The sequence below is a fragment of the Astyanax mexicanus genome, chromosome 15 (assembly GCF_023375975.1).
Source record: "Astyanax mexicanus isolate ESR-SI-001 chromosome 15, AstMex3_surface, whole genome shotgun sequence".
In the NCBI taxonomy this organism is placed as follows: domain Eukaryota; kingdom Metazoa; phylum Chordata; class Actinopteri; order Characiformes; family Acestrorhamphidae; genus Astyanax; species Astyanax mexicanus.
Window position 1 is genome coordinate 32,720,093 of NC_064422.1, and position 23,966 is coordinate 32,744,058.

The following is a 23,966-nucleotide window of genomic DNA, read 5'->3' on the forward strand; positions in this document are numbered from 1 at the left end:
TTTATGAAATGCTGTCATTTTTTAGTCGAGAATTTATTTTTTCAGACTTTAAAAGTTGTCCACCTTGGAGAGGGTGCTTTAATTCATGATCTCATTTTTTTAAAATGCTGTGAATTAATATTGCTAATGGTAGACGGAATATCCATCATATAACACTTAAAGCTTTATTTTCTGTCAAAAACGTTGCCTTCACAACACAATAAAAAACACAGAAAAATGAGTACATATTATTCTTATACTACATGGAGAAGGACACATCTGTCTTTCAAGGCTCGTGATCTTTGACCAGTTGGCCTAAAACAAGGCTTCAAGTAGAACATTAAACCACCTACTATAGACTGACTATAGTATCAATTCAAACCCCGACTCACCGGCACTTCTGTATCGTACATATTGGTCTCCTTCCAAACACACATTCATCTTATTATTCATCTTAACATTAACAGCTCTTTCAACACATAAAAAGCTAAATGAAATGAGATTTAAAACAGATCTTGTACTGGTTCCAGTTTTTAAACAAACAGGCAGAAGTTTTTTTAAATAATGCAAATAATAATAATAATAATACAAAATATTTAAACATTGTAAACTGCTAGTGAAATGATTCTTTACACACTTAGAAAACACAGCTTAGTCATGAACATGGTACAGTGTCACCTTTCTGTTAATATTAATGGTTAAATTCCTGTATTTTTGTTCCACAGTTTAGGCCTTCAGGAGTGGAAGGCAGAACCCTGTCACTGAATAAAAGAATAAACGTTTGCTAAGGCCCTCTAGAATAATTCACTTTTGGCTTCACAAAGTTTCTCATCTTGTGGAACAGAGGATTATATCAGAACGCAGTGGCTCTTTTCTGGATATAGTAACTTGAGAATTGAACAAAATTGCACAGTTCTCAGTTCTCATGTTTGCAAGATATACATACAGACCGAGACACTGCTGATCTCTGGTATATTAAACAGATAGCAACCAAATGTCTATAAAAACAAGTAAAAAAAAAAAAATAATTGGGGCAGCTCAACAGAGCCTTCATTTCTCACATCACTTATTATTTCACAAATATTTTCCTTTATTTTTGCATTAAAGGAATATTCTATAAAATTTTGAGTGAAGTTCTCTTCACTCACACTGCCAAAGACATGCTGAATTACAGACAACACTTGTGTTTGTGTTTGATTACAACTTTGACACACAGTGGAGTGCCATCATTTCTGTAAAGCCAGAATAATCCAAACCCAGTCCTGAAATGCCTGAACACATCACAGTCTTAGGCTACATTCAGGCTGCATGCAAATCAGATTCATTTCCCAAATCAGATCTGTTGAAGTGGCTGTCTGCTCTGTTATTTGCAAGTGATCAGATCGGATTTGCATGTCTGGACATCACAAATGCCTCTGCAGAGGTTGCTATGGTAACAAGGTCAGCTTTAGTAATTAACATCTGACCTCTTGGGGCTCTTCTTGGTCCCCCTCACTTCTATCACTACCACCTGGATACAATCTAGATATGCCAAAAATCTGATTTAAGCATGCAGTCTGAACAAAGCCTCAGTGTTTACCCTGCCCTACCTGGTAGAGCAAGGTGACGGTGCTGCAGCCTCTCTGGACTGGATCCTGGACTGTGCGCTCTTTGGTATAAAACACGGTGGGAATAAAGTGAAATGCTGAATTAACATTTTCACAGAAGCTCAATGGGACACCCAAGCCAGTGCAACTGCTGATGCTTATCTAAAGGTCTCGACACCTGCTATGGCAGTCATCTTCTTCATCAAAGCTATCCCAGTGGAACGTCAGGAGACCAAGAATGTATACGGGTGCTCTGTACAAGAACTGCATGCAAGGGCCAATCTTCATCTGGAGTTTTAACCTGAAAACTGAAGAAAAACAGACAATCATCTCTGCTTCTCAGTGTTTAAATAATAAAACAATTAGTGTCTTTATTTATGTCAGCTTTGGTTTGATTCAATTGCTCTGTCCCAAGACACACATTGCAGAGAGTTTCAAAACCAGTCAGAATCACATTAACTAGTGTAGTCCTCTCAGTAAATTAAAATGTATGTGTTGAGTTGGGATGCAGTAGGCTAATGTTAAATTTGAGCGATTTAACATGAGCTAATCCAGGTCCCAGGATCCAGGTTTAGATTAACATTTTATTTAAATATTTTTTGTCTGCTTTCCCCCCACACCTTTGGGTGTGTTGGTACGAAAAAGCAAAAAAGATACTTCTACATTTTAAAATTACTGTCGTTTAAAGTGGATTTTATCATAGCCATGCACAGCACACAACCAGGAGGGGGCAGTACTGCAGCATAAAAAGTCAACTTGGTACTTTAGTGTACCTGAATACACTGCAGGTGTTTCATTTGGTCTGTATTTATGTATGAATACACAGTACGATCAATAAGGCTAAATACAGTAAATTTGCATGTTATTGTAGGTATTGCAGGAAATTATTGCTGCAGTAACTGTAGTCTTGTCTGCTCTCATTTACAATTTACTGCCTAATAAACACACTACAGGCTGAGAGAACAACCTCAGGGTAGTTTATACGAAACAAGACAGAACAAACTGTACTACAACTGTCTGTACAATTAATTAAATGAAAGGAGACAGCTGAACTGCAGTGTGAGCCAAACCATGACATTTGTGTACTGTTACACCATTACTAAATGTCAAACTGCAAATAGGCAAAATATTCAAATTAGAGATTTTGTTATTTATCTAATGAAAATCTGCTAAACCAATCCTAATATAAATGTATTATATTAGGAGCCTGGAGCCAGTTTTTGATTATATATATATTAAAAAAAGAACTGAATTAGTTCAAGTGATTGAGCTGCTCATTAGTGTTTTATTCTCATTGCGATAACACGGTCACATGACTTCTGATTCTTCCTAAATATTTTAAGGTTAAGATCGCACTGTAACACAGGTGCAGCAAGTCATTTTACAACTTGTGTTTCAACACTGTTCTAGAAATAGGGTCAGAACTAGTAAAATACTTAAAATCAACATTTATATATCTATATTATTAGTGTTCACATTTTTAAATGGTCGAGCACACTTTTATTCTGTAAAAATAAGGTCTCATGATCAGACATATACACACACAGTCCAGTAATGCTCTCATTTAGGATATTTAGTATAGGTCACACTGCATGAGTACACAGCTTTGACGCATTAATCATCATTGGCTCTTTTGAGGTAGGATATTGTTACATTTCTAACTTTAAATATAGTTAGTTTGAACTTATGTTCACTTAAAAATTAACACCACATAAATTTGACCAGTGGTGCTCAAACCTTTGCATAAAACTATATACATCTGACCAAAAGAATACTTTAAAAAGCTTCAGATATTTGCAGCAGAAGCAGGAAGGAAGGTCACCACCAGTGCAGCCCAGAGACTAAATCCTGACTGCACTGCAATAATGCATGGAGCAGTTCATGCTGTGGTCTGGACATGCTGGTTCTGCATTCAGCTATGTGGTAGGACTCAGTCTGGAAGAACCACTGCAGTGACGCGCACATTTTTCAGAACCCACTGTCTGCGTGCTTGGGCTTTGTGTGGATCCATGTTCATGGAAACTCTATACGTGCTAAACAAAACAGGAGACAGGACAAAAACCAAACACAAAACGCTGATTCCTGTTTTCTGGTCTTACAGCGACCAACTTTATACAGGTATTATTGTAGACTGAAGATGGACATCTAATTTCTGGAGCATATTTTAGAATACAGTGCATGTAGGTAAACAAAGCATACCTTCTTTTTAAGCTTGAAATGCTCACACAAGAAAGTTTCTTTTTTTTTTTTTTTTTGCCTTGCTCAAACACCTGATTTAGCCCATCAGACGAGTTTTATGCAGCTCTTCAACAGAACTTGTTCTATGAAAGCATTGGGAGCCAGGGTACTCAGTAACCCCTGTAGTAGATTAACCAACCTTGAATGGATTGTAAGAAGTTCAGAAACTCAGACACGTAGCTCCTCAGAAGAAGTTCTTAATGAAAGGAGTGACCAACTTCACCCATAACTTAACATGACGGTCGGGCTGCTTGAAAGTGGAGCTTGACACTTCTGTGGACCTCTTGTACAACATTTCCTGCTCCTGGAGAAGAAAAGAAATATCAACATGTTGCAGAAAAAAAGCGTGAAAAAAATTAAGCTGTTACACGTATTTAAGTTTATGTACAATACATATAAAAAAAAGTTTTTGAAAAAATATTAAAAAAAAAACAACTGGCTGATTCACGTTATGTAAAGTGAAAAATGACAAAAATAAAAAACAGCTAAAATGGAGACAATTTTTATATCTAACAGCGGTAATAGATCAATGACTGGCAAGTTAGACAACTTTTTTTTTTAATTGAACAGCATGACCCAATCAGGAAAGAGACATTAAGGACTATTGCCTTTCGTAAAATCTGGAGGAGTATGCTGCTCAGGCCAACCCAGCACTCTACACTTTAGCACCAATAGCTTGCAAGGTCTGATGCACTGTCACACTCATAAGCCATTTTAATGACCCTTTAATGGCTAAGGGTTATTATAGGTAAGTGTATTTCTGTTTCTTTAGTTGGTAATAATAGCTAGTTGTGTTTCTGTAGTTCTGTAGGTTGTTCATGGTAACCAAATAAAGAACCAAGTTCCTTACAATACAACTTAAACAATAAAACCTAGTAACAAAAGACACACAATTGTCAGTACAATACAGTCACTTTTCTGTTTGTACTGACAATTTTAGAGAAATGCTGCCGAACAAAATCTTTACCACTCACTGCTCTGTCCACTGTAAGTGGTAATGCCAACAAGAGCATATTTCTGGTATAACCCTGTAGATCGAGGAAGGTTAACTCACTCAGTCCTCACTCTAACTCTAATAATTCAAGTTTTACTTGCCATGAGCACGCTGGCCATTTTTTAATTGCACTCACAAGATAGCACCTCACAATTATACAGGTGTGGGTGTTTCAAATCTGTCCCCTGAGGTAATACTTCGTGATAGGTTTACATACTGCTGTCCCATGACTTCTGGCATTTCAGTGTATTACTTAAATATACAGTTTTCTGAGCTATTTTTACAAGCAAACTTTTAAAATGACAATCTATTTGTGTCCTTTAAGTAAAGTAAGGTTTGCACCTTGTGTTGAACAATCTAGCTTTGGTCTACATTGACAGCTATACAGGAATATTCATATTTAATGGCCACAGATGGGGTTGAAAGTAGGGTATTGACTCATCACAGGACATGACTTGATGGCTTTTGCCATAAGCTTATGTAACTACCTGATAAGAACTGACAAGAACCTTAAGTCATCCATAGAGCCAATGATCCTCTGAACCCACTTATGGTAACTCAGCTTTTATTACCACTCATGAATGGGTTTCCCAGAAGGATCACGTGGCCTTGGCCTAAAAATGCAATAAAGAGTAAACGTTGTAGATATAATGAGCTTTACTATGATGGGAAACGTTGTGGTGTGGCTATGGCTCCCATGATACTAGTTATTAATAATGTAATTAGTATGCTTATATAAGACACGATTAAATCCATAAATATTTGCAATCAGTGAATGAATGTTCCACCCAGCCTTATGTAATGTAATTCAGTTACAGAATCATGAGTCTAACCTGCTGCAGGTTGGCCTGGAGCTCCTCATTCTCAGTCACAATAGCAATCTGAGCCTCTATGTCCCTGTGCACAGAGCGGTAACCAAAATTGGGAGAGCCAATAAGAGTAAGGCAGGGACGACTGTTTCCTTGCAGGTAGTACCACAGTCCTGCGAGGAAAGAGAAGAAGAAGAGAGGATTAAAGGGGCTAGTAAGAAATAAGTGGCACAAGAAGAAAATAGACAAACGAATAAAAGAAATCTGGGGCAGGATTCACAAAATAGTCTTCAGAAAAAAATATAACTTATCTAAACTCTTATTTTTCATACATTTCACACAAAATATATTATTTAATCATTTTTATAACCTTACAATAACAGCCTACTGATTTTTGACTGTTCAGAATGTATGCCTCTAAAATGCTCAGGTTATATAGTTGAATTATTAAAATAAACGTCTAATTTAACAAGATTAAAAAATAAATAAATAAAAGTAATCTCCAAATATTTTTAGGAAACTGAACAAATTAAGCTAAAGCCTGTAAAATGGAAAAAAAAATCATTTTTATTCTTTAAATTAAGCTGAGAAATGCAGCATTAAAATAGGGTTGCATATTGGCAAGAACCTGGCAACAGAATACATTCAAGAGAGAAGATTTCCAATATAATGTAATTTTTTTATAGCATACACAATAAATATGTGTTTTAAAATAAGAACAGTGGGATCTGAGGACAGCGCTGCTACATAGTGCTTAAACACAACACAAAATGAACCACTGTACGGTTACCTAAATCTTTGCATGCAAACTATCAACTAAAAATAAATACTGTTTTTAGAGAATTTGTAAAGTAATGCAAACCATATCACAACAGATCTTTTTATCAATATTTTTTGCACATATCGAAAAAAGACAAGTGTTTAAGATTATTAAAATAATATTTCAAAATGTTTGAGATATTTTTAATGATTATCATAAGATTCTTTATAAGCTTTTTTTCTTTAAGAATACATTTGTGTATCTTCCCAGAAAAGCTAAAATGTTCATACATTTTTTATTGTAAATGCATGCAGGCAGACACGAGCACAAGCTTGTTCCAAGCAGCTCCGCTTCAGTTAGCAGTGAGCAGCATTTTAAAGAAATATTTAGTCTATGCTGTGCTGTGTGTACTGAAACCAGGTTACATGTGGTTTTTCCAAAGAAAGCTTTGTAAGTACCAGAGTCTGAATGAACATGACCCAGCTTAAATAGCATTATTTCAAGTTGGCCACATTTCATTGGCTGGCACAGGATTTGTGAGCTCAATGACATGTGGCCTCCATTCAGCCCTTACAGGAAACCCTGAACATGAAATATGATATCCTGGTATTTCAGAACAGGCTGATCCTTCTGTGTCTTTAGTTTAAAGGCATAAAGTTAGAAGCAGTCAATAATATATTTCTGAATAGGGCATTTGATTGCTTTATTACACAATTGAATACAAGAATTTAAAAAAGCCCAGACTAAGGTGTAAAGCTTACAAAAAGAAAGGTAATTTTTTTTTTTTTGATGCCATGCACAGGTGACACTGAGTTATTCTGCCGCAAGCTAGCATTCTTTGAATGGAAGCTGATTATCAGGTACCACAGCTGACGGGAAGACAACTTCTCTCAGGACTTCCTTGTATGTACAAACTGTCAGTTATGAATCCCAAAAGAATGTGAGATGACAGGAGTTCACTCCAAAATATATTTTTAGTTAAAGGAGTTACATCATGAGAATATTTTCTCTCTTGTTCCTGCTTCTCTCTGTCCATCACTCTCTCTCTCTCTCACTAAATCACTCAGTCAGTCAGTCAGTCAGTCAGATGGTCGGTCACCCTCACTTAGGCCAGCTCATTGTCTCTTGCCTGGGGTAAATAGGTCCCTGGTAGGCTGAGGGCCAGCGTCAGAATGCCAGCTAATGGTCATTGATTCTTTTTCCTGCTTGACCGAGGGGACCTCTGCACCCCGTCTATTCCCACTTCTGCTCCTCTGTTTACTAGAAATGACGGCACTGACAGGGCTTTATCTAATAAGCGGGACTTCTCAACGGGAGCGTGAAATTAAATTCCACTGATGCTGCCCATATTTACTGAACTTACAGCTCTCTTTCTCTCGCTCCTCGCTCTATTCTAGTCTCTCCCCTCCCTCTCTGGCTTGCTTCCTTCTTCTCTGCCTCCAACTCATCTCCAGTCTCACGGAACAGAGTGTGCAAATGTGTGTGTGTGTGTGTGTGTGTGTGTGTGCGTTGCCATTTTGTCGTTCTCTGCACTGCAGTGCCATGGACATAGTGGTGTTGTGTTTGTTAGTTTGTTTGATCAGACAAAGCAGTGCTTCTGGAGTTTTTAATAACTGTATCCACTCATTGTTTACTTAACAAGACACTCCTATCTAGCTGCTCCACCATGTAAAGTTGTAAATTCAGAGACAGAACTCATTTGTTGCTGCAACACAATTGTTTGTGTTGGTCATCCTCTAGTTCTTCATCAGTGGTTACAGTGTTTCTGGGTTGGTGGGTGATTTTCACTGAGGTGTTCAAAAACTGCAGCAGCACTGCTGTATCTGATCCATTTGTACCAGCAGCACAACAAACGCTAACACACCACCACCATCACATTAGCATCACTGCAGTGCTGAGAATGATCCACCACCCAATTAATATCTGCAGGGTGAAAAGAGGCTAATAGAACTACATTATAGTCTCTCAGTATGCTCAGTGTAGCTATAAAATGGATAAAGGGGTTGAAATAAAGAGGTGGTCATAATGTCATGCCTAACTGATGCAAGTAGTTTAAAAAAAATCAGAACTGATTGTTAAAATTCCCAATCCACCCCACCATATATCCTCCCATAATGAGAAATAATAGAACATACAGCTGTACCTGTCAACAGCTGGAGCTGAATGAAGTTAGTCAATGTTTGTTTTGGCTCTCCCAGAGTTCTCAATTTCCCCTCAACTGACATCCCAGAACAAAAAAAAGCTCAAATGCCTTAAAAGTCAGCAAACGCCAAAGAATTTGCTCTGCTCATTTCACTAGTTTACAGAGAAAACATCACAAGTGTCTGGCAGCCTCAGCGGTTTAAAGCAGAGCGGGAAAGAATCAAAGGCCATCCCATCAGACATATGATGCTGGGAAACCCATTCACTTCCTGACAATGAATTTTCCAGATATTCCTTGCAGGGTTTGTTGGGAACTCTTTAAAATGTGGTGTTTGTTTAAGTGGATGCTGTAAACACAGGACACAGAATCTTAACTACTCACCTTTGGCATGGAAAGTCCAGTCAGGCCGATGATACTCCTGTAGGTGGATGCGACTCTGCTGACCTAGATCACACACCTTTAAAAAAATAAATAAATAAATAAATAAACAATTGTATAGTGTTCACTAGTGTCAATTAACAGCTCATTTTATCTATCTATCTAGTTAGAGGCTATCTATTTACAGAAACACAAAGATTTAATAAGACTTGTGTCAGCCAACAGTCAGCATAAAGGTACTCTAATCAAATCAGGCAACAGCAAAAAAAGATAACAATCCGGACATCTCTAATTAGTTCTACACTGTGTGTCTAATCTCCCTTTACAACTTCAAAACAATTTAAGAGTCTCAAATCACCTGTCTGTAGAACTGGCCTGCAATGTGAATGTATGCTTCAGGAATGGCCCCTGCCACCCCTTTGGCCCCGAAGAATCCGTTGACCTCTGGTGAGGCCATGAGGATGCGGTAATCTGCCGCAGCTCCCAGCACTAGTCTCATGTAGGTTCGCGTCAGATTAAAGTAACCTGAGGTCAAGTAGACTGTGGAGTCTCCACCCGCCTCCCACAGCAGTCTCTGTGTTACCTCCTCATCCAGCCGAATGCCCAAAGGCTTCATCTGGACGAGGGGGAAGACCCAGGTGTCGCTGCGCTCCTCTCCAGATTCCAGCTCCAGGTCTGAATCTTGTGAATGTTCTAAATCCTGTAGGTTCTGCTGGACCCTGGCTGTGTTAATCACCTCCATGATCTGCTTTTGTGCTGAGGTGGAGAAGTCTGTGCGATTACCTGTGAATAAGAGATCAGACTGAGAGGCTTTGCAATATATTTACATTTATATATATTTAATCACATATTTATATCATAACTCATTACTACATTTTTTTAATTATGCTCTATCGCCTGGAATACAAAAGGACATTTTTGTTATATCATCTTTTAAAACTGACATGCAAATGATCTTTGCTCTGATTGGCTGTCCAATACCCGATTCACAAAGCAGCTCAGGATGAAATACTCTTTATAACTTCAGTGTAAATAGGCAGCACTATCCTGCTGTAGCCTGTACACTTCTAGGCCTGTCACAATAACCAATTTCATTTGGAAAATGTAGCAGAAATAATAGCAATAGACAATAGTCGTAATTATTATCATTTATTATCATCCATAGTCATCATCATTATAAGACCAATTTATGCTACTAATATAATTACTATATAATATCATAATAATGCCTTCACACCCCTTTTAAGAGCAATGAACTTAAACTGATTAATATATTCAGACTTTGCAACTAGAACCTTAGCATTTTAAATATCCTAAATAAATAAACCTATACAAAAAAAAAAAAAAACTTTTTTTAACATTTTAAAAGATATAGCATACTGGCTTGTTCATAATAATGGGATCTTAAGGAATAACATTGGAAAAAATGGCAATTTCAGGTAAGCGAATATTACTGAGGTCTATATATTGTACAATAAGTAAGTAACTGATTAATCATCATAATGACAGAACTGCCTGTATTCTATTTAAAAAGCAGTCCAAATGTTACACACTCTTATAACTCCTGTATCAATAAGCAGCACTAAACTGCTGTAGCCTGGATACTTTATTTAAAAGCATATTACTTAGCAACCTAAAGTGTGGGGTCTGCACAATTGTACTTGGTGTACTTAACCTTCTATTGTTTGATACATCGGCCTAATAGCTCCAGTGCAAAACTAAAGAAGCAAACTCTGATTAGTTTGGTCATCTACAATATAGATATAGTGAGGAGGAAAAAAAAGACAAATTAGTAAAGTTTATTCCTTCAATTTTATAAATGTGCAGCATGTGCAGTACACAGAGGGAAAAGTACTGATAAAATACTTAGTTGATCAAAGGTTCTAAATGTTAATTTTCAATTACTTTCAATGAATTGCCCAAGCCAAGTTTCGTTGCTCCACACTGTATGCCTCTCTAGCCTATGCCAGGCATTAGGCATTGTGCCAACAGGTTCAAGTTTACTTGCTGGCTTCAGAGGGTCCTATTATACTGACAATACTTCCCTTTAAGCACTAGACACAATGTGTTTTGTGCACCAGCACATCTTTTTCAGCAATGAGTGAAACTCAAAAGTAGCTGAATGCATTCATTATAAGGGTGTACACAAACATTTGGACATACAAGGTATGAAGAAGCACTGGCTGAAGTACTTTTTTTTTCAGATGATATGTGCTCCATACCTCTCAGCAAGGCCTCTACACATACAAGGATCTCGTAAATGCATGATCCAAACCTCAGAGACACGGGTCAATAACTGCTGACCGTCTGGAAAGGCGCTCTGTCAAAGCCTGGCGCCTCTGCTAGACATAATGTGCCACGGTGAGTCATAGAAAGAGATTCAATCTGTAAATAATGAATTAGTTTCAGGACAAAAGTGCTGTGTGTTTGTAATGTATGGCCAAATCTGGCTGATCTGGGGCCAGTTTGGTTGTGCACTCCACAATGAGGATGTGTTAAGAACGGACTAGGACGGGCTAATCCAGAGACTGTTTGCCGACCGGAGAAAGGAGGCAAAGCCACAAATATGTGTGGAGCAAACAAGCCACGCTTTGATGGCAGAGACAGGGGCTTTCCCCACAGGCAGTGCACCAGAAACCCCAAGCCTCTGAAGCCTCCGAGGACCAAACACATCCAGTTAAGAGGGCCGTGGAGTTCAGCCACTCTTACCGACAGGCGGGAGGATCCGGTTACTGGTGCTACACAGGCAGTGGAGTGCAGACTCAGCAGATGGGCTTTGTGATGGGTCATCCAGTTCCAGTTTAGTGGAAGTGCATGCTTTGCCTTAATCACTGCTCTGTGTTATTTGTTTAATATGAAGGCGTGAAGAGGAAGACAGAGCAAAAACTAATAGGGATCTCCGGTATGGAAAATTACAGAAACTGCTAACCAACGTCATAATCCATATATGAAGAGTATTGTGGTTAAACTATGAAAATGGATCAGTTTGAAACAGATCCACAGGTGCTTCTGTTCAACCATCAACAACATTTATAAAAAAAGAAAGCTTGAAATGTTAAAGGCTCTGTAAACAAAGATGTATGAATGTGAAAAACCTTTATACTGAGGAGGGGGAACCAAACATGGCGTAACTCAAGCTTTTAAGGAGTTTACTTTAAGTCGAAAAGTCAATGCTGTGAGTATAAAAGGATGTATAATGAAGGTTATTTTCTTCTGTCGAAATATATTCAAGTTCAAATGCAGAGCAGTGACACTTATTTTTTTTTTTTTATATTTTACCTAAAATGGAGGTTAATGTAGGTTAAGACAGAAATTTTGTCAGTCAGTGGCATATTTTCTTCTTTGGTATATTTTCCACAACTCAAGGCTGTGAGTATAAAAGGACATATAACTGTCTGGAAGCCCTTCATAAGTAAAAAAAATGACAAAACAAGAAAGGGACCTTAATCACCACAACTTCAGAATTTTATAAAATTCCAGTGATTTTAATTTTTAAAAATATATATGGGAAGTGGAGACACATGCAGAGGCATGTTATGACTCCTAGCAATGTACACATTCCTGCCAAGGTTTCTTCCTCTTCCTTTTGAGCTTAGTCCCATATCTTTCCCATATCTTTAAAAAGGTTTTAACATTAGTTAAAAAAAACAAAACAAAAAAAACAGCACTATATAAATACGCTTTCATAGAATTTGGACTTAATGATTCCTCAGTGCCCCACAACACGCCACGCAGCATTAAGTCAGTACTGCCTTAAGACCACAGAATGTCACAATAGATCACGACATGACAAAAATTAACTTTATCAGTTTTCGCTGATGATGTGGGCCTTCTGCTGCTGATGAAAATAATTCAGACACTATCATACATATCTGAGACTAGCATCATGTATAGTGCACTCAATTTACATTAAATTATACCTTAGACCACTCCTTAATATCATATTCACCATCTCAACAGACTCCAGCAAACCCTAGCTCACTCCATTGCGTCTCTCCATCCACTGCACCCTCCCTCGCTCCCTCCCTTTGCAGATCATTTACCACCAGCAAGGTGACATCATCACTCTATTTCTAGGATCCGTGACAAACTGTAGCCCCGTTCTGGAGTGGTTATGTCATGGTTCGACGCTGGCTTCTCAGTGGTGGTGCTTGGGTTACGGATATGGCTTTACGCAGTGGACGTAATCACTCATTCACTCGTCTGTGCTCCTCTGTGAGTCCGGGGAGCAGTCTGAATGTAAGATACACCAGCCATAGATCAGCCAGGGCACTGCTACCCCAACCACCACTGCCACCACTATCAGTATCTCTGGTGCCAGCCTAGACTCTGGAACGCTTGGTTGGCACAGCACAGGGTCTAAACCCGCAGCAGTAGTGAAAGCTTAAAAAAAAAAGTGCAAGTAGTACAAGGAAATGCTGTATGTTTGTGTGGGTGTTTCATGACACGTCACCAAGCATTGAGAACAACACCTGTAAATCCTGCTTAGAAAGAAATCTTCTGTACACATTTTTAACCACAGTATAAATGGACTGCTGACCATTTCATTTACAAAACAAAATTAAAAGAAAGTTTTAAATTGTACATAATTTTCCTACCTACACAAAAAGTAACTACAGCATTGGTTCACTCTCATTAACTCATTAATTAGTCCAAATTATCCAATGTCTGCCCCACAGAATCATCCAACTGCACCAACTTCATAAGTAATTAAAAACACAAAAACAAAAAACACACTTCATACTTTAGCATGGCAAAACCGTAGAACAATAGGCACAAACTCAACAAATCAAAAACTCCACTATATACTTATATAAAGAGCAGGATATTTATCAAAAAACCTTCTGCGATGTACACAACTAATGTATGTTAATACATTTATGTAATGTCATATACAACTCTAAAATAAGAGACCACTTAAAAAATTATGAGTTTCTTTCATTATACTAAATTGGAAAACTTTGGAATATAATAAAGAGGAAGATGGATGATCACAAGCCATCAAACCAAGCTGAACTGCTTGAATTTTTGCACCAGTAAGTCATCCAAAAGCAGTGTGTAAGACTGGCGGGGGAAAACATGCCAAGATGCTGGAAGTAATTTACTCAGAAACTTTCCAGTTATTTAGATTTAGACAAGACTAGACTAGGCTCCGTTTACACGCCGAGATTTTCTACAATCTGATAGAATTTATTTTGATTATAGAATCTGATAGAAGTGTTTGTATGTACAGACTACTTATCAATCTGATAAAAATCTCTGTTTACATGCACATTAGAAGTAATCCGATAATAAGCATGTGTAGAATATCACTTAGTGTAAACGTTACCATGACAACCAGAATCACATGTCCAGTCAAAACAGGAGCAACAGGATGTTATCCGAGTTATCAGCCGGTGTGTTTGTTGATTGATTAACTCAGGAAAATGGCTATTGTTGCCTATTATACTTCTGTTTAAAGGATTATTTAAAGGATTATCTGCCTTGTTCAGTTGGAATGGAATTGTATTAGTGCTCAGAATCAAATACTTGGTAAAGCTGACTTTGCAGTGTACTATCACAGACCCAATACAATACCTGTAAAGTACCAAAAGGACTAATGTGTGAATAAAGTTCAGATTACAGCCAGTATAGTGGCGATTTAGGTTGTACAGTAAAAGCAAAAAAAAAATTATGAACAACACAGAAGTTTGTTTTGTATGTGACTAATGAGGGAAGTGGTAGCATTCTATTCCGCTTGGCTGCATTTGTGCAAAAGAAATGCAGCATGGCAACAAGTTTTTGTTTTCACAGAGGAGATTTCTGTTGAAACAAAAGGAAAAGTTGCAGGTACATGATTCAGGAGTACAGAAGCTTTTGGCTGGTAACAAGATCAAAATAGCAAGCTGCAAGTGCAACTGATGCAATGGCAAGTTAAGTTTACAGAAAAAGGGCGCAGAGTGGTCCAGCGTGTGTGCAGTCTAAAGCGCTGCCACTATAAGCGGGAGGTCGCCGGTTCGAACCCCAGCTCATGCAGCTTTGCCATCGAGCTGCCGGCGCTCAGAGGGAGCAAAATTAGCCCTGCTCCCTCCGGGTGGGTAATTGGCGCTCTCTCCCCCACATCACTCCTAGGGTGATGTCCACAACACAGGGCATCTGTGAGCTGATGTATCAGAACCGAGTCCCTGTGCTTTCCTCCAAGCGCGCTGGCTGCTCGGCAATCTGTGGACAGCTCGAAAAGAAGCTGACTTTACATGCATCGGAGGAAGCATGTGCTACTCCTCACCCTCCTGGTGTGTTGGGACATCACTAGTAATAGGGGGAGTCCTAGTGAGTGGACCTTTTAAAAGGTCTATGCAGTTGTTAAGTGTACTGTTTAGAGGACACTGCAACTTACCTTTGTAAGGATGTACCATTCCCTCCTTTGTGTGGACGCTGTCATCCGACTCAAGCTGTAATGAGACATCACTCACAGCTCGCACGAGCTCAGCGAAGAAATCTGCAACCTCTCTGCAACCCTCCAACAGCACGTAACGATCCTGCCGGTTAGTGAAGTATGAATCGCTGAGATTTGCCCTGCAAAACAATATAATAAAAAAAATATTATTCCAACAAGCTAACAGACACTGGATCCAATGTTTATGTCTATTACTACTGGCAATTTTTTGTGCTGCTGCCACTAAATCTGATCTTATGCTCATCAAAAGCAGGAGGGTATGGCAAGCAATTCATTTAAAAACTATAAACAAAATTGAGGAAGTAATATTATAATGTTGGAACATGTTTTATGTTATAAACATGAAATAAAAAAAAGTATTCAAAACTGACTTCTATTTTTAAGTTAATGGCTTACCATACACTCCTACCTGTAAAATTAAATACACATTAACAGGCCATATACTGAATTTTATCACAGTGAAATTTGCATGATCCAACACTAGAACTGTAGTTATTTGCATTTGATGGCAAATATTGTGGTGTTCTTTTTCCGCCCATACCCACTGATGATCAGACTGTCATCAAAAAGATAAACTTTGATATGCTGCACGCCAATGGTCTCATTGAAGCGCTCAGGGACTAAAAGGCGCAGCAACCCACGCAGGTCTGGAGTGTGATACAGACATACTCTCATCTGCTCTGGGAAACGCTGCAGCAAAGGCAACAGCATGGTGCGAGAATTGTTCTTTCCTGCAAAAAACACAAAATCAAAAGATCACATTAAAACACATCAACTAATAAAATATGATGTGGTATGTGGACATCAAGTCAATGACTGGAGATGAGTACATGCCTATAACTAATGTGAAAAAAGCAACAGGAAACCTCAAAAGAAATTTTAAATGCTTAACTAATTCTAAAAACAGACAGTTTCAGAATGATCTCCCAGCCTTTCCTCATAAACTTGCAACATGTTTAGGTGAGAATCTGACAGGCGGATGACAAATGATTCCAAAAAGGTTCCTCCTTTTACCACAAAAAAAGCCCTTTATTACATGGGAACTATAAACATGCTACAGACGAAAAGTACACCCTGCAGTAAGCAATTCAAAATTACACAATTACACACATCCACACATCCTTCACCATTAACTGCAAACAACAGATTTCCACAGAAAGGAAGTAGTGTTTTCAGTGGGTTTTCCCCCCCTAAGGTTCCCTTACTCCCCAGCACTCGTTCTCAGGAATTTAATCAATCATCATGTTTTAACATGCTGTTAAATTAGATATGGGCTATTGTGTTTAAAACTGGTAACAGTTGGCAAAAGCACAGTGAGAACAGAAGAGATGAAAAAGCATACTCGACCTCTAGATCCTCTGGTGTAGTCTAGCAGTATAGAGACTTTCAAATTAGCAGCAGTGTCTTCCTGAGAGCGCTCAAGAGCCTCTTCCATACAATTCACCTGTAAGCATATAAGTAAGCATAAGAGAAAAATCAATACAAATCACTTCTTGTAAACGTACCTTTTATATTTTAGTAAAATTAACTAGTGATACTGCAAACATAATTCTCCTTTAACCAGATTATTAGAAATCTTTAGCATAGTCTACGTACAAGATCTTGCTCCAGTGGTCCTGTGCCGAGATACAAGGACGCCATCACCACTCGTCGCTTGGCAGTCTTGATACGTGCCTATATATAAACACAGATATTGAATATGTAAAACATTTAAAAAGAAAAACAGGTTAAATTCACACTACAACAGAATGATTCAGTAAAAATGTTTTAAATTAAGCAGCTTGGATTCATTGTTCAATTAAATCAGATTCATCACAGCTATTCCAGGAAAATAAACTAGCCATCTGCAATGGTACCGGAATTATATTGATATCAGCTGATAATTGCCTTTTTAGTATCATTGCCTTTTAATTGTCTTTTTGGTATCAGCTCAAGGCATTCAGTAGCAGATCCACATTGCACGAGAAAAGAAATAAATATAAATAGGTAAAAGTGAAAGATTAATGTGAAATAATAGCAATAAAAAGAGAAAAAAAATAGAAATAGAAAAATAGAGAGCTCTCAGTATCTGTAAGTCATGCAGTTAAACAGTTTAAACCAGTTTTGCAGTGCAAATAGAGAAATGTCAACCATAAAAAAAGAATAGTGCAAGAACACAAATATGTAATAGCAGGTGCAGCTAAAAAAAAAAAAAAAACATCAAACTGTTAATTTATTGTAGAATTTAATAAAAAATAAACAATTATATAGATTTATTACATACAATGTTGATTATGGCTTAATAAAAATTGGTTGGACAGCTGCCCTGACACTGGACTTGAAATACCCCAGTGGATCAACATCAGCAGATGACGTTTCTTCACATCTAAATGTTTCTACAATAAATTATGTTTAAGTTTCATATAAATAAATCTGTAAAACATTTTTTTCAGATAGCAAGCACTTCTTTCACTGCTGTTATTGCAACTAGAGGGATCTGTAATTGAGAAGGATGTGATAAAAATGTGTCCCTTAGAAAACAAAGCAGTGAAACTTTTTAGGCTTTCAAAAGATCAGTAAAATTTTAATGACCAATCGATTCTCTTTCAACTAAGTGCTGTATTTCTTCTTTGAAGTAACAACCCACTCCATTGTATAGAACCGTACCAACCCAGGGTCTGTAGAATTACAGTGTTCTACTGGAGAAAGTCAATCACATCTAAACCAGTTACATGCTGGTGCACAAACCACAGTAAAAAGACTGAACTTTAAATCTCTATTAGAATGCAAAGAAATGTAACTTTTTATGGGCTAAAAAGAGCAACAGCGTGACTAGCCATGTGACCAGTAACAAGCCAGTAATTAAAGTTAACAGTAACAGGAGGAGTAATCATGAGTTGCGAAAGGAAATAGCCATCAGGGTTAAATCTCAGACATGTCTCACAGAAAGCATTTCACATTTTAATAGGAATGCCCTTTCTGTCATCAACATCTGAGTAATTTAATGACAGTAAATGTTGTATATAATCCCACCTCATCCCAGGAGTATTTGATGGCACACCATTTTTCCAGAGAACGTAGTTACACTTCTACACAGCTTTTTGGTGATTCATCTTCATGGCAGTAGTCAAGCTTTGTGTGTGAGTGTGTGTGTGAGTGTGTCTGTAAACTTTTACTTATATACAGCTCTAAAAAAAATTGAAGAGACCACTTCAGTTTCTGAATCAGTTTCTCTGATTTTGCTATAAGTATATGTTTGAGTAAAATTAACTTTGTTGTTTAATCCTATAAACTACAGACAATATTTCTCCCAAATTCCTTATACATATTTTGTAATTTAGAGCATTTATTTGCAGAAAATTAGAAATGGCTAAAATAACAAAAAAGATGCAGAGCTTTCAGACCTCAAATAATGCAAAGAAAACCATTTCATTTTCATATTTGAGTTCAGGAATCAATATTTGGTGGAATAACCCTGGTTTTTAATCACAGCTTTCATGCATGTTGGCATGTTCTCCTCCACCAGTCTTACACACTGCTTTTTGATCACTTTATGCCAATCCTGCTGCAAAAATTCAAGCAGTTCAGCTTGGTTTGATGGTTTGTGATCATTCATATTCCTCTTGATTATATTCCAGAGGTTTTTATTTTGGCAAAATAAAGAAAAAACATTAAGTGGTCTCTTTTTTTTCCAGAGCTATATTATTGTGACAGACATTCGACTGCTTGAATTTCAAGAACAGTCCAAAGTTCTCCTATACTCTTCTAACATCAGGAAATAAGCCTTTTTAAATTTACTGTAGATTTGCACAAAGATACTTAGGCCAATTCTGAATCGTCACACACACAGATTAGAGAATGATAACTTTACATTTGTTTCCCTTTCAAATCCAAATCACCTGCAGTAGCAGGTCTTCATAAAAAAAATAACATGATCTACTGTGGTGAGATTACAATGTTCAGTTCCGGTCACATATAGAAAAGCACCCACCTTCATCGCCTGATAGAACTCATCCGGAGAGTGAAGGATGTGAATGCGGCCCCCGGGCACCCTGAAGGCCGGCACATGTTCAGCGATCCAGTGGAAGCGGGAGTGTAGTCCTGCAGCTCCTGTAGAGCCTGGAGGCCTTGAGGAGGCAGGTGTGGTGTCAGTCTCTGCCAGGAGAGGAGCCAGGAGAAGCAGAGAGGACCTGTGGAAGGGGGAAGCAGATGGAGAAGAGAAAAAGTAAAATAGAATTAAAAAGCATCAATTAAAATCCGTTTTAGTTATATTGTTCTGCTTTAATTAATATTTAATAATTTTTCAAACATGCACAGTTAAGTTGAACTGAAGATCAATTGTAAATAGTTCTTGGCTGTGATAAAGTTATAGGACAAACCTTTAATTAATATGGAGGTCTTTTGGAAGTTATTTTATAGGTTTATATTGAGGCATTTAGGGAGGAAAAATTTTTTTTTTCTTATGGCACTTTCTCACTGGCCTTGTGTAGGCTTGTAAAAAAGAATGAAGCACTAAATAGTACAATATAAAACAGGTGGCCAAATTACAGAACTGATTGCCCCAGGCAGCTCTAATAGTGATTTATAACATTACAAAAAGTGGAATGAAAGGTTTTAAAATAAATTCATAAATCTGATGCAGGAACAAAAGCTAAAAGATATTATCTTTTTTTTTTACAAACTAAATAACTGTAGAGGAACTAAGAGGTCTCTTATGCCATAAGGGAAGCAAATTACTTTTAAAATCTACTCCTATATATATAGCATGTTGAAATCATCCTTACGTTTACACCTAAATTTAAGTGATGCTTGAGTATTTCAAAAAGTGTGGAAGACAGAATGAGCCCCATGACATCAGTGCTGCTGGTTAATGTATTTCATCAGTTTCCTCTGATGGAATTGTAAGTTTCACTTCTTCCTGATGACGATAATATTCGGGGGGGAAAAAAAAAGATAGATTTGTCTTTAGTTTGCTTAGACATCACAACTTTAGAAATCACCACAAGCTGGCTGCAGGTTGAATGTGATTAGTCACAAAATTGCAACAAGTGAAATAATCTGAGTTTGAGGCCGTGTTGTAAGAAAGATTTAAAGTGACTTTGTGCAACGACAACATTACTGGCTTAAAACAACAACTACGCCTGTTTTTACCTCTTCCAGTAAAGAGTTCCCAGAGATTCAGGTCAGAATGACTTCACCCTCTACTTAAAAAGGGTGACTGTACTCTACAGACAGACACAGTCCAATACAGTCTAATACAAAGCTGAGTATCTAACAGGAACATTTCAACACCACAGTGGCAGATGCTTCTGGGTAAATGAGCGTGGTTGGCAAGAATGTCAGTGAGGTCACTTAATAATCAAAAACCTCAGACACTGATAACTGCCTCTAGATCCTTCCCAAGAATACCCTCATTCAGTTTTTGTCAACAGACTGATGCCATTTACTTGCCAAATACTTTTAGGGCTAAACAAGTAGCCGATTTGTTTGTTTGTCACTCGACACTTGATCATTTTAATATATCCGTCACCACATTTGAACAGAACAGCACAGCTACTTAAACACAGTATCAGAGCCAATGCCAAAAACGACAGTACTCAGATGACAGGAAGACAAGAACATGACCTACGAGAGACGGCATGAAGTCTAACTCTACAACCCTGCTCAGATCCACCGCCAAACACCAAGGTCATCCCGAGTTCAATCCAACCCAATCCCAGACATGTTTTTCTCCACTGCACCCACACTGACCACACAAATACAGTCAGATTTCACATTCTTATTCTAAAAAACAAAAGGAGGGAGTCATGTCTACCATGCAGAGAAACCACGACAGCGTACAGGCTTTAGCTACCCAAAAACAAATACGGCCGAAGGCGGGACTGAATCAACGATGCATTCTTCCTCTGTGATCGGCTCCAGTTCCAGTGTTTACAAAAGCTTACTGTATTACACTGTGTGTACACTGCAATATTGTACCTCACTGAATTATCTAATCATCTAATACCAATATAAGGGCGAAAATTAAATCACAATATATTTCTTAATTTCAGTCGAAGTGGTGTGAATCTAATATAGATAGGAGGAATGATAAAGCCAAACTGCCAAGGACTCCCACAGCAGATGCCTGTACCTATACATTCTAAAATGTTCCTGTAGTTTCTGTATTGTACCCTGTAATGAAGGTCAGTCAGTGATAAATAATACATAAATAAAGTACACTTAAATATTGAATGTTTAGAAATTATAAAACCCTTACTAAAACATAATATTGCAATTAGTAAGGATATTGAATTACTGCAAAGCCCTACATTTTAACTCAATTATAGAGATTTAAGCAAAGTTCTACTGAGAGTTCTAATTAAATTTTATTTGCTATCCAAAACAGTCAGTGAACCTATGCATGTATTATGGCCTATTACATGTAATCTGAAGAAAAAAAACATGAACAAACATGAACAGACTGTAAACAAAATATAAATTTTGTTTAGGCCTTTTTCCCGCAAAGATTGCTTAGCAATCTTACTTGATAGTAACAAGTACAACTTAGGATTGTAGTATAAATCTGGAATAAATCTTCTTTTGAAAAATTAGGGAAATATTTAGGAAAGCAAGGATTCAAATAATTTCAACAATCTGTGATCCAAGACAGCTGTTTGCTACTCAGCAGGAATGCTTAGGAAGGCAACACTGAAGATAAGGCTGCAATACAGTTGTTGGTGGGTGGATCAAAACTACAGTAGCAATACTTCTTATTTAGGGCCGCATGATATTGAAAATACTGACAATGTGACATTTTGCTGCTCCCCAATATATATGTGACGTTAGAAAATGCATAAATTGTTAAACTGATTTTCCTAAAACTCCAGATCATTTGTTTGGTTAATTCTAGGCGTGACCTTTTTTTTGGCCAGGCAGTGTAGTATGAAATAGAAGAACACGCTAAAAAGCAATAGGCAGGCTTATTATTCTAAGTGTAAAAAGAGATTTAAAAACTTTAATATATCTGAAAACTAAACCACAGTTATTACATAAAATATGGGAATTTATTATCCGGCACTGGAGATCCGTTTCTGAACATTAATGCCAAATTTAACATTGAACCAGATCAATTAATGAGCAGCTCATTCGTGATTTATCGGACACATGACTGTAAATATCTTTTATAAGTTAAAACAATAATGTAACATATATGACAACAATAGGTTTATAATTTGTATTTTAACATTTTGTTCTTGCAAATTGTTTCAGAACTTGTTATACAGAACCTAAAACTTTTAATTAAAGCGTTTTAGTTGTTAAACTGGTTTGAACAGATCTATAAAAGCCAAAAGTACACTTTTAAAGAAGTAAATTTTATCTATAGGACTAACCGACAACTAGGGCTGCAACGATTAGTTGATATAATTAACAATGTTGATTATTTTAATTTGTCGACTACAACTTTCATTGTCGATTAATCGGTCAATTTGTAACAGTAGCACATTACACAAAGTGCTGGAGACAGAAGCGCAATGGGAGATGGTAAATTGCTCACTCACACAGTTTACACTCAACTAATTCTGTGTCTCAAAAAGTGCTAAAACACAACAGATTACATATTTACGCACTGAATTTCAGTATTTTCCACATTTAACCAACATCTACATATTTAAAGCCTCATATTCAGCTGTTTCTATTGTTTTTAGAGATGGAGGACATGGCAGAAATAATCGTTGAGTAATCAGCTAATCTAAATATTTATCAGATTAGTCAACTTGCAGCCCTACTGACAACACTTGCTTTCTTTAAATAAGGTCAGATGAATAAACACAGATTCACACAAAGTCCTGAAGTGATGCGGTCAGGATGTCCAGTATTTCAGTAAGCTAACTACTAACTTTATGAATTAAATTAAAGTAGTAAACTCTCCACATCTTTTAAAGAGTCTCTGACAAATAATGTCTTCATCTGAGCTTTGGGTAAAGGATAACCGTCAGAAAAAGAATAAAGGAGGCAGAATGTGTTTTAGTACAGATAATAAACACATGAGCTGCGGTTAATGTTACTGTCTCTTAAACTGGAGTCACGTTAGTTGGGTTAAATAAAACAGTCTAACCCTGGATCACCTGACCACGACATGCCACCTGACCAAACTAGCCAGTTAGCTACAATGCTAACTGCGCCCTGTCTAACACTGACAGAAACGTATCGATAAATCACAGCTGAGTCTAATTCAGCAGATAATCGCAGTATATTCGGTTGGTCTGGGGTACTTTAGAGAGGTAAACACAGTCCGGCTCAGCTCAGTGTGGGCATGTTAGCAGCAGCAGCACTGCCGGATACAGCTACACAGCTCTTTAAAACGCCTTTTCCTCTAATGCTGTAGTAAATGAGAGACACCGCTAAAACACCGTACCCTCTCCTCCTGTCCTGCGTCCTGAATAACCGGTCCGAGATTCTGCTGAAAACCCCGGACAGAGCCGGTGTGTACACAGAGTACACAAGTCTCCTCCAGGTCATGGGGGCCGCCATCTTTCCCTAGCACTCTTCAACACAGCCAACTTTATGTGAAGGACAGAGAAAGACGGACAGCCTTAAAGCAGCCGCTGCCTGGAGACTTCAAATTATGATAACATACTAGTGCATTTAAAAAATAGAATATCATTAAAAAGTTACTTTATT

General features: G+C 37.6%; 1 protein-coding gene across 3 annotated transcripts; it reads right to left on the reverse strand.

Annotated features, from left to right (window-relative positions):
- Positions 1-150: 150 nt before the first annotated feature.
- Positions 151-23,835, reverse strand: LOC103046731 (CDP-diacylglycerol--glycerol-3-phosphate 3-phosphatidyltransferase, mitochondrial). 3 transcript variants are annotated; one of them, XM_007259271.4, is made up of 11 exons: positions 23,701-23,835; positions 19,294-19,492; positions 16,920-16,997; positions 16,671-16,767; positions 15,865-16,054; positions 15,264-15,442; positions 9,246-9,670; positions 8,891-8,966; positions 5,631-5,779; positions 3,943-4,107; positions 151-1,873 (listed from the first exon to the last, which is right to left on the reverse strand). In XM_007259271.4, exons 1-10 carry the CDS (start codon positions 23,814-23,816, stop codon positions 3,988-3,990), a joined length of 1,629 nt encoding a protein of 542 aa, XP_007259333.2. In that variant the 5' UTR covers positions 23,817-23,835; the 3' UTR covers positions 151-1,873; positions 3,943-3,987. The 3 variants fall into 3 exon arrangements, 2 of the variants coding, with proteins under 2 accessions (XP_007259333.2, XP_022524730.1); XR_007424420.1 differs by lacking the exon at positions 5,631-5,779; XM_022669009.2 differs by lacking the exon at positions 16,920-16,997.
- Positions 23,836-23,966: the final 131 nt, after the last annotated feature.